At 43.0% G+C, this 15,854-nt stretch overlaps 2 protein-coding genes across 3 annotated transcripts in view; both read right to left on the bottom strand.

The window, feature by feature from the left end:
• Positions 1-6,920, bottom strand: part of Asx (transcriptional regulator additional sex combs) — a 69,301-nt gene extending 62,381 nt beyond the window's left edge. Inside the window, exons 1-4 of one of the 2 annotated variants that reach the window (XM_075669746.1) lie at positions 6,720-6,920; positions 6,094-6,176; positions 5,156-5,264; positions 2,532-2,640 (exon numbers count right to left, since the gene is read on the bottom strand). In XM_075669746.1, coding sequence (XP_075525861.1) covers positions 2,532-2,640; positions 5,156-5,264; positions 6,094-6,176; positions 6,720-6,794 — 376 coding nt within the window. In that variant the 5' untranslated portion in view covers positions 6,795-6,920. The remainder of the gene's footprint in view (positions 1-2,531; positions 2,641-5,155; positions 5,265-6,093; positions 6,177-6,719) is intronic. The other variant, XM_075669747.1, reaches the window with a different exon arrangement.
• Positions 6,921-8,231: 1,311 nt separating this feature from the next.
• CtsK1 (C1 family peptidase 26-29-p) overlaps positions 8,232-15,854 on the bottom strand; it is a 30,335-nt gene continuing 22,712 nt past the window's right edge. Inside the window, exons 8-10 of the mRNA XM_075669752.1 lie at positions 15,624-15,782; positions 9,681-9,867; positions 8,232-8,472 (exon numbers count right to left, since the gene is read on the bottom strand). Coding sequence (XP_075525867.1) covers positions 8,288-8,472; positions 9,681-9,867; positions 15,624-15,782 — 531 coding nt within the window. The 3' untranslated portion in view covers positions 8,232-8,287. The remainder of the gene's footprint in view (positions 8,473-9,680; positions 9,868-15,623; positions 15,783-15,854) is intronic.

Here is a 15,854-nt window from a genome sequence, read left to right as displayed (position 1 = left end):
TAAAGAAACGACAAAAAATGAAAGTGCTTAACTCAAAAGATAGGATAGTATTTGCGGAACTGTCAAAACTGATCAACAAGGCAAAAACAAGGGATATTCGAAGCTATAATGTGAGAAAGACAGAAGAAGCCGTAAAAAGTGGGCGCAGCCTAAAAACGGTGAGAAACTTGGCATAAGACAAACCAAGATGTATGCACTGAAAGATAAGCAGGGCAATATCATCAGTAATCTCGAAGATATAGTAAAAGCAGCAGAAGAATTCTATACTGTCCTGTACAATACCCAGTGGAGTCAGGATACCTCAATTAGAAACCGTAATGCACAGGATACAGGAACTCCTCCTATAACTAGCGATGAGGTCAGAAGGGCCTTGCAAGACATGAAATGAGGAAGAGCAGCAGGAGAAGATGGAATAACAGTCGATTTAATCAAAGATGGAGGAGACACAATGCTTGAAAAACTGGTGGCTTTTTATGCTAAGTGTCTATCGACTGCAAGGGCCCCAGAAAACTGGAAGAATGCAAACATTATACTATTCCACAAAAAGGGAGACGTTAAAGAATTGAAAAATTATAGGCCCATTAGTTTACTCCCAGTATTATATAAAATATTTACCAAAATAATCTCCAATAGAATGAGGGCAACACTGGACTTTAGCCAACCAAGGGAACAGGCTGGCTTCAGGAAGGGATACTCTACAATGGATCACATCCATGTCATCAATCAGGTTATCGAGAAATCCGCAGAGTGCAATAAGCCTCTCTATATGACTTTCATAGATTACAAAAAGACATTTGACTCAGTGGAGATACCAGCAGTCATAGAGGCATTGCGTAATCAAGGAATACAGGACGCTTACGTAAATACCTTGGAAAATATCTACAGAGGTTCTACAGCTACCTTACCTCTACACAAGAAAAGCAGGAAGATACCTATAAAGAAAGGGGTCAGACAGGGAGGCACAATCTCTCCAATGCTATTCACTGCATGCTTAGAAGTATTCAAGCTATTAAACTGGGAAGGCTTAGGAGTAAAGATCGACGGCAAATATCTCAGCAACCTTCCGTTCACCAATGACATTGTTCTGTTCAGCAACAATGCAGATGAGTTACAACAAATGATCGAGGACCTTAACAGAGAGTGTACGAGTGGGGTTGAAGAGATTAATATGCAGAAGACAATGATAAGCAGCCGGGCAAAGGAACAAGAGTTCAGGATCGCCAGTCGGCCTCTAGAGTCTGTGAAGGAGTACGTTTACCTAGGTCAATTAATTACAGGGAACCCTGATCATGAGAAGGAAATTCAAAGAAGAATAAAAATGGGTTGGATCGCATACGGAAGACATTGCCAACTCCTGACTGGAAGCTTATCATTATCATTGAAAAGGAAGGTGTACAATCCGTGCATTTTACCGGTGCTTACATGTGAGGCAGAAACTTGGAGACTGACAGAGAAGCTTCAGAACAAGTTAAGGACCGCGCAATGAGCGATGGAACGAAGATTGCTAGGCATAACATTAAGAGACAGAAAGAGAGCGGTTTGGATCAGAGAGCAAATGGGTATAGACAATATTCTAATTGACATCAAGAGGAAAAAATGTAGCTGAGCAGGTCATGTAATGCGCCGGTTAGATAACTATTGGACCATTAGGGTTACAGGATGGGTACGAAGAGGAGGTGAACACAATCGAGGACGACAAAAGACTAGGTGGAGCGATGAAATTAGGAAATTCGCAGGCACTAGTTGGAATCGGTTGGCACAGGACAGGGGTAATTGGCGATCGCAAGGAGAGGCCTTCGTCCTGCAGTGGACATAAAACAGGCTGATGATGATGATGATTAACTTTAGCAATATTTTGGTTTGCTGAAAAGTCGGAACAAAAGTACTGCAGTCAACGACCGATATTTTTGGACGCCCAAATTTTCGGACACACCCAATAATTCAGACGCCATTGCAGGACATTTTGGATGCTAAAGCCCTCTGCCATCCAATTTCCTGGAATTTTGCCATGACCACAGGTTCGAAACTGTATTAATCGAAGCCACCACTGCTGCCATTTTGATAATCTTAGTCTAGAACCAGCATTCTTGCACGCTGATCCGCTGTCAGCTGTAGCCACACCCATGGCAAGACTAAGCCTGGTTGCTTCGACGTTGACTACCAAACACTTTCGCATGACAATCCGCTGACAGCTGTAGACACCGCGGAAATGCTAGGCCTAGCTGCTTCAACGTTCGCTAGTAAGCACTCTCGCACACCGATCCACTGGCAGTTGACAAATAGAAAGAAGGTTGCTTGCTTGCAGTGATAGTAAGCAAATTTGTGTTTAGCTTGATTTACATTACTGAAACTAGCCTGTTTATGCAGTGCAAAATTTTGTTGCAGTTGGCTTGTAGGAAGCCTGCGTCACGATAAAGTCCTTTCAGATAAAACAGTACGTGACAAAAAAAAGTTGAGAGAATATTCTAGAACACTAAAATGCACATGTACTAGGCAAATAAAACTCTTTTTCTGTCAGCAATATGCCGTACCTTTGGCTTTCTTGCGGTCACGCACGAAGTTGACTACACCGGCGTCTTCCGTTTCCGGTCCAGAATCTTCGTCCACCTCCAAGCTGATTGCGCTTCCCGGAATGTCACTCTGTCAGCACAGCCACAACAGAGAGGGTGTGCAACAACGAAAAGAAAGAAGCAAGGGCACCGCACAGTGGTCAAAGCTCATCACCTGCGTGCAAAGATTTGAAACAGAAGGAGTGTGTAACTAATAGCACAGAGGACGGCCACTGGCACTGCTGCATGGCCGCTTGAGAGTGAGGATTAAAATAACCAATGTGTCTGCACTTATATATTATATGAAATGTGTCTGCACACTATGCAGCAGGGCGTACTTCTGTTGCCAACAATTAGGCTTGACAAGGCTGACATGGCACAGTTTACAACATTTCCCTATAACTCAGCTTGAAAATGAATCTGTATGAGCATAAGCTACTAACGACGACACAATGTATACTGATTTCGCAGTAAACATAGGTCACGAATGAATGCATTTGCAGATTTATATGTTGCTAATGGTATTGTAGAGCCCATTGCACTTTCCAACAACAAACTAAGCTTGAAATTGAATGCACAAGTACATTTATATGTTGCTAGCCATGTGGCAGAATCTACTGCATCTTCAAGCAATAAAGCTTTAAAATGAAAGTGTCTGTGCATGGGTTTATTTATCACACGGAAGAATCTAAAACTTCATGTTGGTCAGCAAGCCTGCATCAGGCACCACTGCAGAAATACAGAAACTGCAAGGTTGTGTAAGTGCCCCACTTGCATATTACAGCTAAGAGTACCCAAGACTTCCCAGGAAATATAGTCTGAAAAATATCCCAGGCAATTTAACAGGATCCTAGTATCATAGAATAAATTTTTATGCAATACTTTGAGAGGCAACACAGAAAGTTTAAACTAAAATAACACCATATGCAAAGTTCTAAAAAAGCAAAGGTTTGAGTACGTGAAACTTTTTAAAACTTGGCAAGTGCAGAAGCTCCTTCAGAATACAACTTAGATCAACCTTTACCAATAAAATGTTAACTAGGCCCAATCGGAAAGTGCCAAACTTTAAGACGTCACGGCATGCTGGTGCAGAAATTCCAAGAGGCATTTTCTGTCTCCCTTCTTTTTTGTTTTTTCATCTTTTCTGGCTTACCAAGCCTCCTCTAACATTAAAAGTGGCTTCTCTGGTATTGCAGAACGACAGCTTACCTATGCAGCTTAACTTATTTTTTTTTCTCTTTAGTGTCCTTTTTAGTGACAAAGGTAGGTCTCAACAGTTCATAAAATTTTCTGGAGAACATCCAAGGATAAGCCTAGCTCTTCATTGTGTGCCACTGCCAAGTCCGAATCCCATTAATGAGGGACAATTGTCTGTTTTAACAAACAAATAGGGTGATTTCTTCTAGTGCCACTAGAAGAAATGCATTTAGCAAGATGGCTGATCAGGTCAGTTGGTGATGTATAAGAGGGTGAACAGCACGACTGGCAAATGAGGATGATAACGAGAAAAAGAGCACTCAACTGGAAGTTCATACTTGCCTTCACCTCGTCTCTGTCCTTGTTGACATTTTCCACTGTTCACTCTTTGTGGGAGAGCACCAAAAGTGATGCTTTCTTTATGCACAGTATCAAGGCACCAACAGCTTTGTGATTCTTTTTTTGTGACCTTTATTATTATTATTATTATTATTATTATTATTATTATTATTATTATTATTATTATATACGTGCAGAGAGAGAATTCATAAGAGAAAGACTCTTTTTGTGCCGAAAACAATTTAGTCAATACATATCAGAAAGAGAGCGAAAGGGGGAAGGAAAGGCAGGGTCTTTGTTCAGTTTGCTACATGTCATAAATCTGTAGCCTACAATGGGCTTTCTATTCTGGCATACACAAAAGAAGAAAAAAATTAACAAGAAGGAAAATGTGGCATAAAAGAGAGAAAGAGTGCAATAATGATAAGCCTCACAACTGGTGCCACCACCTTCAGCGGCCCTTCAATGAGAGCTTTAAAGTGCCATATTTGTCCATTATTACGTCTTTTGCACAGTTTCTATTTCAAGTTCCAGTAGTGAAACATAGTGGCCAACTTTAGCGTGCTTCTGTAGGACAGTCAAGCTTGTTTAATATTACCAGCGAGCCACAGCCCTAAACAGCTTCAACCATTATCCCCAAAACTTTGCAAGCATGTTAAGGAACCTAACCTATGTGACCAGCACAGAATAGTTGACGTAAATCAGAGTTTCATCTAGTCATTACAAAAACAACTCACTCTTGTTCCTTACATATAAGCATGACAAGTCCTCTACATTCACGGCACGTGCCCGACATACAGCCATGTTCAGGTGCTACCAGACACATTTACATTTACAGCAATTAAAAGAAAAATGTTGATGCAAGCCTAAGTGCTCCCTTCTTGTGGTACGTAAAGAAATTATAGCATCACATATTTGTTTCTTAATGCCCGAACTTAATTCTGATTCCACTGGTGCAACATTAGTCCATAGCATACTGGCAATAGCCATGGTAGCCGCATGATCAGATTCTGTGCACAGCAGTGGAAGATGTCAGACCTTACAATGAGCAAGGATAGGGATGCACCAACCTTGAGACCAAACACACTTGCAGCTCCAAAGACACGGTAAAAGATAGCCTCCGGGCCCCTTGAGTGAGCATGCAGCATTGCATTCAGGCAGGCCAAGGCGGCTGGGCTGCTGAACATGCAAAGTGCACACAAACACGGTCAAAGCCTGTTGCCTCAGACCATAGCCTCCTGCACTTAACCCCTTCGAATGACAATTAAATGTGTATGTCAAAAACATAGCTTGAGCACATTCATTGCACACTCAGCATCATTAACATGCAGCAGAACAACAGATTTAGAATCTCGAATTTTCCAATGAGTTTCGTTGCATACACAAATATTGACTCTCAAAGATGCCTAAACTTTCACAAGAGGCTTGAAGTGCGGAAGGGATATCAGCTATTTCACATGAATTATGCTTGAACAACAGCACGCCACTTTAGAAATCTGCATAGTGCGAATGACTGTCAAAAACAAAGAAACTGTCTATCTCATAACTCATTCGACAGAAACACTTGGCACATATTGACATGATGAAAACACAATTTTCTTTTTAATAATTTCGCTATGCTTTCTTTTTTTAAGTCCTCGCTATTTCATATCGACACAGTGGGCCTATTACCGCCCGTCACTCAACATGAACTTAAAAAGAGAACGGGGATAATGCAGGGGAAGCAAGTTTCGTACCCGAGTGCACAGCCTTCCTTCATTGTGCTATGAGAAAATCAGCCCGTAACCGAGGAACATTACAGCTTAAGAATTCAGTGTGGACCAAGTCATTCTCAACACGTGTGCAAATGACAACACTGAATACCAAAGACTCATCCGAGTCCTGTTTCTTATGGGCTTTAATATATTTATTGCTAGGCGTCGTATAATAGGTGCATACAGCCGTACAAGCCCGACAATGTTTTAAGATCACGCACAATTTATAGATGAAATCAACAACGCACTCTCACCTCGCATCCTTTAGCCCTCGGGTGCAGACTTCAGAGAAGATCTCCTTGTGAGACATCGGAGTCTGGGGGTGTAGCTCCAATACCTACATAAATGCGACACGAGGTTGTGCCCTTTCAGCAGATTGTGAAAGCAAAATTTCGTTGCAGTTGTCCTTTAAGCGCCATGTCAAAGGATCTAGCGTCCGATTTGAACTATACAGTGGAGTTCCATGCGTGTCACATTTTCGCTTCCTGGCGTCCCGGAGGACCGCCGAGCTATCCGGTTATGACAGATTGCACGAATCGCCAGTGAAACACGTTTAAAAGTGACAGCGAAAGCAAATTATGCACTGCCGATGCCCCCGGAACAAATCTCAGCTGTCGTGCATTTTTGCGGAAGCCCCAAACTGGCTTTATAAGGTTATCAGCCCCTGTGGTCGTCCGAACATGCTCAACCGATCCGCACCGTGGCATTGATCCCACTAGCACGGTAGCTATTTTGGCGGACTTCAGTGAATTTTGGAAAGAGAGAAAATCGGGGTGCGGGAGCGCGTCGAGAGCGGTTGACGTGATTCGGCTCGCGAGAGCGGTTGAAACGAGCCCTGACAACTCGAGCAGCCGCCTAGGCCTAACGGGAAATCACTCACAATTCGTGCCGCTTCGGTCCATGCCCGGATTTTTTTCTTCTTGACTGGTCTGTCTCTCGCGGGCTCTTGCTGCATAGCTCTCCAGCACTACGGCCACACGCGAGAATTGGACACTACTCCTTCCGCACAGCTTGATTAGTGCGATAACGTAAACATCGCCATGTTCAGAGTTGGACAACAAAGTCACGTGACATCCGCTTTGCGGAGGCCCCCTTCTACCCAAAGGGCTTGGACTGGCTGGGGCTGGAGCTGCTAAATGAAACGGGAGTTGCGCGTCAAAGCCGCGCGCGGTTCGAGCGCTGCAATCAAACAATTGCGTTCACGTATATTCCTAGGTCATTATTTCAGTTGAAAAAAGCACAGCAAATTTTTTTGAGCATCTGTGTACTTATGAACCATAAATTTCGCGAAAATGGCGTGTGAAGAGGAACCTGGGGCCACCGAGAGAACACGAAAGTGAAACCGTTAAGCTGCGCCACGCCCATCGCCTTTCTAAAAAGTCGGCGAGGGTCTGCATGAGAACACACAACTGGAAGCAGATGTATCGCTATCCGCAAATATTAACTGAATGTTTTCAGCTCCGACGGTAAGGTGAGCGAAGAAGTCGCCTATCATAAATAATGGCTCCAGAGACGATCAGCCCACGCTGACATTCTAAAAGGCCATGGCGCAACATGCATGTTTACAATTAATGCCACCCCTTGGCGACGAAGGCGGATAATTTGAATACTTGACGCAGGTCACGGTGGTGACAAGTTAAAAGCTGAAACCAGCGCAGCATAATATCATGCTAATGGGCTCATTCACAACAAATAAACTTGGCTGTTATCATTTCAAAGGTAGCACACTTGTCGAGCCATAAACAAATTCACTATGTGTCAATATTTGTCTCAACAGGTGGGTTACCTTTGAAATGATAACATATACTCAAGAAAAAGAAGAAAATTTGTAATACAACGGACATATTATTCCAATTAAACAAACAATGTTGTAGTCTGTCAAGAAAACGCAATGCATGCACTATAGGTGGCAGTTGTCACATGAAGGGTATCAATAAAATAATTATGTCTACACGTCTAAGCTGTGTGTCCAGTCAGCTAGAAAAAGAGGCAAGTTACACTAGTGTGTGAAGTTTGGATATACGCATTTAACTTTCTTACCCTTACTGTACTCGCAGCTTCTCTTCCGCACTCAACATTTCAAGATCGATCAACATTTAAGAAATTCTGCCACAGGTCGTACTTCATAAAAGTGCACAAGTAGAACAGCCACTCTCAACTGCATTTTGCAATAAGCCACACAAGTTTTTCTATAGACAGGCGACATACATGCCCCAGTGTCTGCCTTTTCTCTTTTCCCAGATCTAAATGTCATATGTTAAAAAAAAGGACAAAGAAAGATTACGGTATGCTAATCCATCTCTCAATTTTAAACTGAACAACATTTTAAAAGAGACAGATTAGTCACACTGAAAATTAATCGTTGCATGCACATGCGATACGTGAGACAGCATTGTTCTTCATTACTGTTTATTGACAAAAGCAGACGATTGTTTTTGTTGGCCACTGTCAAAGTTCCACGTAGGTTCCCTGTGTAGCCACGCCACAGTTGTTGTCCTTTTGACTGATGAGGACGTAGCCATCATTTCCCCAGTATGTAGACCAGGAGTTCTTAACCAGCCAATAAGGCTCCCCTTGCAGAGTTCCGTAGCCAACTGCCAAAACAGCATGGTCGAGGCTGTCTGTGTCATTGCCTGTGCATTAAAAGACCATAAATTAGGCATCATGAAGAAACAGAGCACAATACTAGAATTCATATGAAGTTCTTTAGCGGACACTGAATTTATTTTTGAACATGGTAATTAAGAGAATGTTTCCGATCTGTAGACAATGCTGCCTTGAACACGCAAGGCAAATATTATTCCACTACATGCAGCAGAGAGCTTACAATCTTGCATAACAGACTGTTTGCTCTCTTACGAAGTTTTCCAAATCCCAACTTTTTTTTACTTAAGGAAATGACAGTGCATGAAGTGTGATGGCCCGTGGACAGCCATGGGGCACATGCATCCACATTCTTCCAGGTTTTCTAAGAAATCGGAAGAGGCAGTTGCTAATGCAACCCACCCATCCTGTCATTCCTCATTTGTCACCCTTGGGCACCTTTGTCAGGCACCAGCCTCAAGGGGATACCACAAGCGTACCAAGAAAAAGAGAAACGAAAGGAAGGAAAGATAGGTAAAGCATTGTTGTCAGTGCTGCCTCGGCTAAGAGGAACCAATATGATTTGAGGGGAACGGCCCGGAAGGTAAACATTGCACTTATTGTACCTCCATTAATATTAGCTTTTCCTTTTTTTCTCAAAACATTTTCAGGAATATACTCTTTGAAAGGCATCACAGTCAGTCCTGCATGCTGCTCAGTTTCAAGAAAAGATACTTCAATGTCCCTTCAACAAAACATAGCTTTATTGAACCCAGTTAGAGGTCACCCTGAAACTATTTCCTCCCAAGGCTGAGTCAGAAAAAAAATTGTTTTGAATCCAAATTTAAAGCAATTATTTGTATCCCTCTATTAATGCTCACATAGCAAGTAATATCTCTGAAAGTACTTTTGGAGCTTGTTTTGCCAGTTTAGTACTTTGAATTGCAGTGTCTTGTGATTCCAAACCAACTGGCAGGTTATGCCCCAAACTCATCAAAAGCCCAAGAAACAATTGGCAACCTGTGCATTCCAGAAAATGTTTAATGTCATTTCATTAAAAACTAGTCTACTCACTTCTTTCCTCACTTTTTGAGTTACAAAATCTACAAGCAACTGCTGCAACATTGATATCAGAACTTTGGAACATACAATTCACTTATGTTATACAACCAATGAAAAAAACCATGTCAGTGTCTTCAGCAAAACGGTAAATAAAACAACCTTCATCTGTAGCCGTGATACATGAGTAAAGACTTACGACAGTTGGGATCATAGAAGACACCATTGGAGTAGAAGGAGAAGGAGCGAAGTGCTGCGTCGATGCTGACAGACACTGGCCCTACATTGGCCAGCGCTGTGAGTAGGTCATCACGGTTGGTTATGTTGATGTAGCCCTTGATTGAGGCAATAGTAGCATTCACCTTAGTGTCATGACACACGCCATCCTGTAGAATAACAAAATTCTTCCAGCATCAGGACAATTGTCAAGCAATGCTATAATCACAGCAACAAAAGTGGGAATGCAAAGTGCAATGCATCTAATTTTCAAAAAACTAGTTTACAAATATGATTATGGCACTAAAAGCTTAATTGGTGACAACTTTTATGAAGTAACTGTAAAGTCACTAACTGTAGTAAATGTTCAGCACTAGGTTTTTGACTTGAGCTCACAGACACTCCCCCCCCCCATCCCCCTCCCTGACAGGTGAAATATGTTTATGTGATGTTTTATGATAGTAGAGTCGGCTACCATTAATTCTACCTGACGGGACCGACGAAATTGATTAAATTAGTGGTCGAATTAAACAAGATGCAGAAAAAATGCCGAAACAAACTGCTGATTCATTTGACAGCATTTGCTCGAGTTTAACACACCTCGAGCAAATCAAATGCGCGAACTTTCTGTGAGTCCGAAGTAGCAATATAATGTAGAAATGACTTACAGCTTCTAACCAAAGTAGAAATCTAACGCACACCCAATATTTTTTAATGGCGGCCGGTTTGTTAAAGGCAGCTTCGCCGCATGGGTTTTAATGTCATCTTCGCCGCAACACAGTTATGTTGTGCGCTAAAGAGTACGAACGCCGCGAAGGTGGGTTTGATTTCGTATCTGATTGCACTGCGCAGGAATATATATATATATATATATATATAACCGACGATTACGATACTCCTTAATGCGAAATTTGAGCGCAGCTCTATACGTGTTTTCATTTCGCGGTATACTAGCTGGTGCGGACAATCTGTCTCGTGCAGCCCGTTGCAGATGGAGCGAAGTGTGGAGCGACTGCCTCGCTAATCGGGAGATCGCAAGAGGCAGCGCGTGGGGTGACGCGTGGATCATGCGTGGATGCGATTCACAGCAGCCGCCGCAGACATGTAGACATCCGCTCATGCAGCACTTTGTTTCCATATATGGCATCAGTGGACGTGCTCGCCGCATTTAAGCCGCAGATATACTTAACATACCCCTTGCTCCATGCAGCCTCATTGCAGTGACTCTTGCCACTACCGTGCACTCTGCCCTCGCCGTCTCTTCTCTCATTGTCGCGCACTGCCGCGGTGCCGGCGGCAGGCGCTCCTTGCCGCCTCGCGTGTGATTCACGGCTCTCCGCTCCTCTGTCTTCGCGTCGCATAGCTGTACGGCTCTCAGCCGTGTCTCTCGCTTCCCCGTTTGCAGGGCGCGTTCCTCAGTGGCGTTTGTCGCCTCTGGCAGTGCTTGCACCTGGCTGTCCTTGTGCCGCTTCCAATCTTGCCCTATAGCCCCCCTTACCTGGTGCAGTTTTGTTGCGGTGACTCGAAAGACAGTTGTAGTGTTTTGTCCCCTTAGTTCTACTTTCCACCCCAACCTTGTGCGGTCACATTGAGGCCTATCTGTGAGTGAATGAGTGTGTGACCTCTACTCAACACCCCTGTTCTCTACCCGTTTTCTCATCCCACCTCAGAAGAAACATGAAATAATAAGCTAATCTCCCGATCTCCCCCCCCCCCCCCTCTCCGCGGCAGCGACTCGCTATAAGATGTTGCGATGACGCGTTGCCGGAGCGTCGGCTCGATAGCGGCGGATCGTGGTGTGTGCTGCGCAGTCTGAAACGCAGAACCGCCTCCGTTCGGCACTGCGTGTTCTGTATGTTGCCTGTAGTTGAAATAAGGCAGCAGCTGGGCTCAAAGTTCGCATTACCAAGAAGCATAACTGTCGGCCATTTTTTTAAATTATTTTCTGCCGCCGCGTACTTGTGCCACATTAGAGCAGTATTTGTTATGGGTCTGATGAGAGGTTTTAGCTGCGTAAAGTGGTATTTGTTCTCGAAGACCTTTTTTTGCTGAGCCGTATGAAGGATGCCTGTGGAGTGGGGATACAACTCAGAAAACAAAGCGATTGCACAGCCTGGAATAGCTTGAGCACTGAATTTATTTATTCATGCAATACTCCTGCCCTTTGGCAGCCAAGGCTGCAATGGTAAAAGTGAAACAATAAACGTGAAGGGGCCCTTAGTTATCCCAATGCGAAAGCATTGCGACCACCTTGCAATGCCTATGCACTTTCAGTCATCTTAATTTACCTTCGCCTTAATTAACACCAACGGTCGTGGGTTGGACTCCCACCAGAGGTCGAGGGTTCGACTCCCAACAAAAGCCTTGAATCAAGTGTCTTTAAGTCTACTTTAATTACCTTTACCCTAATTAACACAAAAGGCCGTAGGCTCGACTCCCACCAAAGGTCGTGAGTTCGAACGTCTTAATGAACACCATCTTAATTGACTGTACTTTAATTAATTTCACCTTAATGCCGAAGGCCGTGGTTTCGGCTCCTACCAATGGTGTGGGTTCGCATGCTGCAATGAACTCTAGCTTAATTAAATCTGCCTTTATTCACTCTGCCTTAATTTACATTGCCTTAATTAACATTGAACTAATTGACGTCACCAACTGCCTCGATTGGCTCACTTTTGTTTTTGCCATTGGGTTCATGCCAACGCCGACAACACCAGATTTTCTGCCTCATGAGCCACATAATGCTTCCGCATTAATAACCAACATGAGGTACAGATGTGCAATGTGGCATAGTAGAGGATAAAATGAAAATAAACCCAAGCTCATTCAAAACATATACAAGACAAAAAGAAAGCACTTAATTCCAGTTAATGGTGAGCAAGAACAGTGAGAAAAAATATACACATAATAATAGATCAAATTGCAAACAGCAAAAGTAAACAAAACTAAAAAAAATATCATTTGCAAAGCATGCGCCACTGATGTGATGCAAGGAAATGACGTGACATGTAAAGTTCATATCGCGCATGGTGCAGGAGGGCACCCGAATATGTTTCGACAATAAAATTGTGGAAGCACGTTCCACTGCGCGATAATCTCGTGCAAGTAATCAAGCACATAGTCAAAACAAATTATAAAGGGAAGAATGAGGAACCTTTAGAAAACAGTGTAAACAAATTATAGCCCACAACATTTGATGAAATGGCAAGAGGTTCGTGCATAAGAAGAGAAACTATAGGGAAAAAAAAAAGATAACTACAATGCCGCTGAGCACGCATCCCAGATACGATGCAATTGGTAAAATGCAATTATTTTCATTTTCTCATTTTTAAATGTTCTAGCTTTTCTTTCTTTGCTGTCCTTTCATTATTGAGAGACTTCGTGAAAAACCAGAGACGCGGAAGATGTTCTAAACCCACCCACGCTAACCAGCCGCGGTGCATGCAGGCCATGATGCAGGCAGCCAAGCAGATGACAGCGAAGAGCGTAGCAGTAGGACTGCTCGCAGCACCCTCTGTGCCTCCATTCAGAAAGCGTCCCGCCCAATCCATATGGCGCGGCACGCGGACAGCAGACTAGCCAATATTCTAGGGACCATAGCTTTACCGATGGGCTCGTCGGTGAACAGAAGACGGTGTGCTACTCTGGCGCCATCTAGTAGCGGTCGTCGCCACAGAGCTCGTCATGTGCGACACTACGTTTTTCTTTTCAAGCTTTTGCCATACCCTCCTCCTCCACTTTCCGCCTTGTGGTTCAGCTGCACCATCCTCCTCTGCTTTCCTCCTCGCGCCCTCTTGGCTCTTGCAGACTTTCATCCCCCAATGCACTCCGCATTCGCTCTTTCATCCTTTGCTGTGCTCGTTCACTCTGTTACACCGAGGGCCACCGACACTCAATGCCGAAATGGATACCTAAGAGCTGTGCTCTAAAAGTACGTGTTAGAATGGGATAAATACCATAATCAGACATTTTAGGCTACAGCTATTGCTTGAAAATTTTCCAAGGGAGGGTCAAAAATAAGCGTTTCTGATGAGAAATGATGTGTGTTCAACAAATTCAATGTCTTCTAAGCTCTGCCGAGACAGACACTGCCATTAAAGGGGTCGTTATTGGGGTCACCACATGGGACAGGCACGTGCGTGCTGACTGGTCAAGTTCTAATTAACCAGCAAATACCAATTTTAGGATTCAAATAACGAATGTTTGCGCCCATAAAAATGCTGGGCACCAGCCAGTAATACTAGTCAGGGCCAAACTAACTGAAAAGCAAATTAACCGGAGTCGAATTAAGAGAAGTCTATGGCACTGTTAACTTAAAGTATTTCCCAAAGGTGTTGTATGGCAGAGTGAGCCTATGATTTTGTTACGAAAATAAGAAACATATACGAGGAGGCTCCAACGCATGGTAACGTCCACAAACCTAATTTAAAGGGCATGCTTTATGCTTTACTACCACAAGGTGATATTACTCCATTTTTTACAAGTTGTGTCCCATTACTACACTTGTTACAAAGCATTCTTCACCATCATCAGTTCAATTACCGTATCTACACGATTCTATCCCCCGAATCTAATGCGCACTCAATTTTCGCAGGTTTAAACTAAGAAAATAAAAGTGCAGGATGTAACATGCCCCCGATTTATTATTAAAAATTATAACACGGATCCCACATTTGCTATCAGAATAAAGCGAGACGTGGAGAATTTACCTTCACTGAAAAAATGTTTCTTTTAAAAATTAGCTTTCATAATGAAAGTAGTGCATCGTCATCACTATTTGCGCTTCGATGACCACAATTACCAAGCACACAGCGGCAGTACACCCAAGGAATCACTTTTGGAGATGCTACCATCGCTTTCAAGAAATTTTATGTAACTCTGCATCGAACTTGTCCAAGTAGACGGCTGATATTGTTCCTGCCACAGTGCCTAGATAACGAGCTTGGCACAGTGCCAGATACGCCTGCAGCCATATATGCCAACACGTCCAGTGCTGAGTTGCATGAAGCCTTGCAAAAGTGATAGCATCTCTGAAAGCGACTGACCGAATATACTACTCCAGATTGTAGTTGAGCACAGTCATTAATGAACCCACTCACAAGAACGTGTTCTGCTGCCATCCAATGACAGTAGGCTATTGCCAACGCTGTAAAAGCAGTTTTGGTTTCGTAACCGATAGTAACAAGCAGGCAATTTTCAGCCTAATTTTTTCTTAAAAAAGGTGCGGGTGAGATATGGTTAAATACGATCAGTCCCATTGTAAAATAACGGTCTCTCTCAAAAATTAGTTATTACCTCTGTCCAGCACAAACCAAATGCACTCTATGTCTGCATCGTTTTCTAAACTCCTCCCTCCATCTAATTCTCTGTTGCCCTACCTGTTTGTACCTAGTCTGATATAACATACCAAAGGTGCACCACTTCTATGCATTACATGAATGCCTATCTCCATTCCTGCTTCTTAATACCGACAATAATGAAAGCACAGCATCATGTGAACCAATAACAAAAGTAGGACAAGAACGAAAAAAAAAATAGATTTTCGACTACAACACCTGTAACCATGGGCTACAACACCTTTACATTTTACATTTATCATTTTACATTTTTACATTTACTTTTTACATTTACATTTATTTTACATTTTTTATCATTACAGTAATAATATGAATATAACCTATCATAAATTATTGTTGCTTTGCAACAAGACATAACCACAAAGAAAGACATGTGGAAAGAAACAGGCTGGAGGTAACTATGAAAAAGCCCCAACACCTGCTTGCTCAATGAAGGGAAAGAAAGAAATGAGTACAGAGAAGAGAAAGGAAAAAGCAAAAATCGACACAACAAACAAACCACATTAAACACATCACATTCAGGCAGTCATAAAATAAGTTACATAAACGAACATGCGGTCCACCATTACCTGTCCAAGGTATGCTCCATAGTCCTCATCTGAGGCTAATCCATGGTTGCGTATATACTCGTAGGCACGGAAGTCCTCGCCTCCATCGCACCCATTGTTACCACTGTTCCAGCTGCAGTCGACCAGCTGCTGCTCGGACAGGCGAACAAGCTTACCAGTCTGGGAAGAAATTTAAAAATCCACTGCTGAGAAGAGGCTTCCTTAAGCTGCATATGAAGAAACTGCTCTGTA

Source organism: Dermacentor variabilis, chromosome 9 (genome assembly GCF_050947875.1).
Source record: "Dermacentor variabilis isolate Ectoservices chromosome 9, ASM5094787v1, whole genome shotgun sequence".
Classification (NCBI taxonomy): domain Eukaryota; kingdom Metazoa; phylum Arthropoda; class Arachnida; order Ixodida; family Ixodidae; genus Dermacentor; species Dermacentor variabilis.
This window is presented reverse-complemented; position numbering and strand designations above follow the sequence as displayed.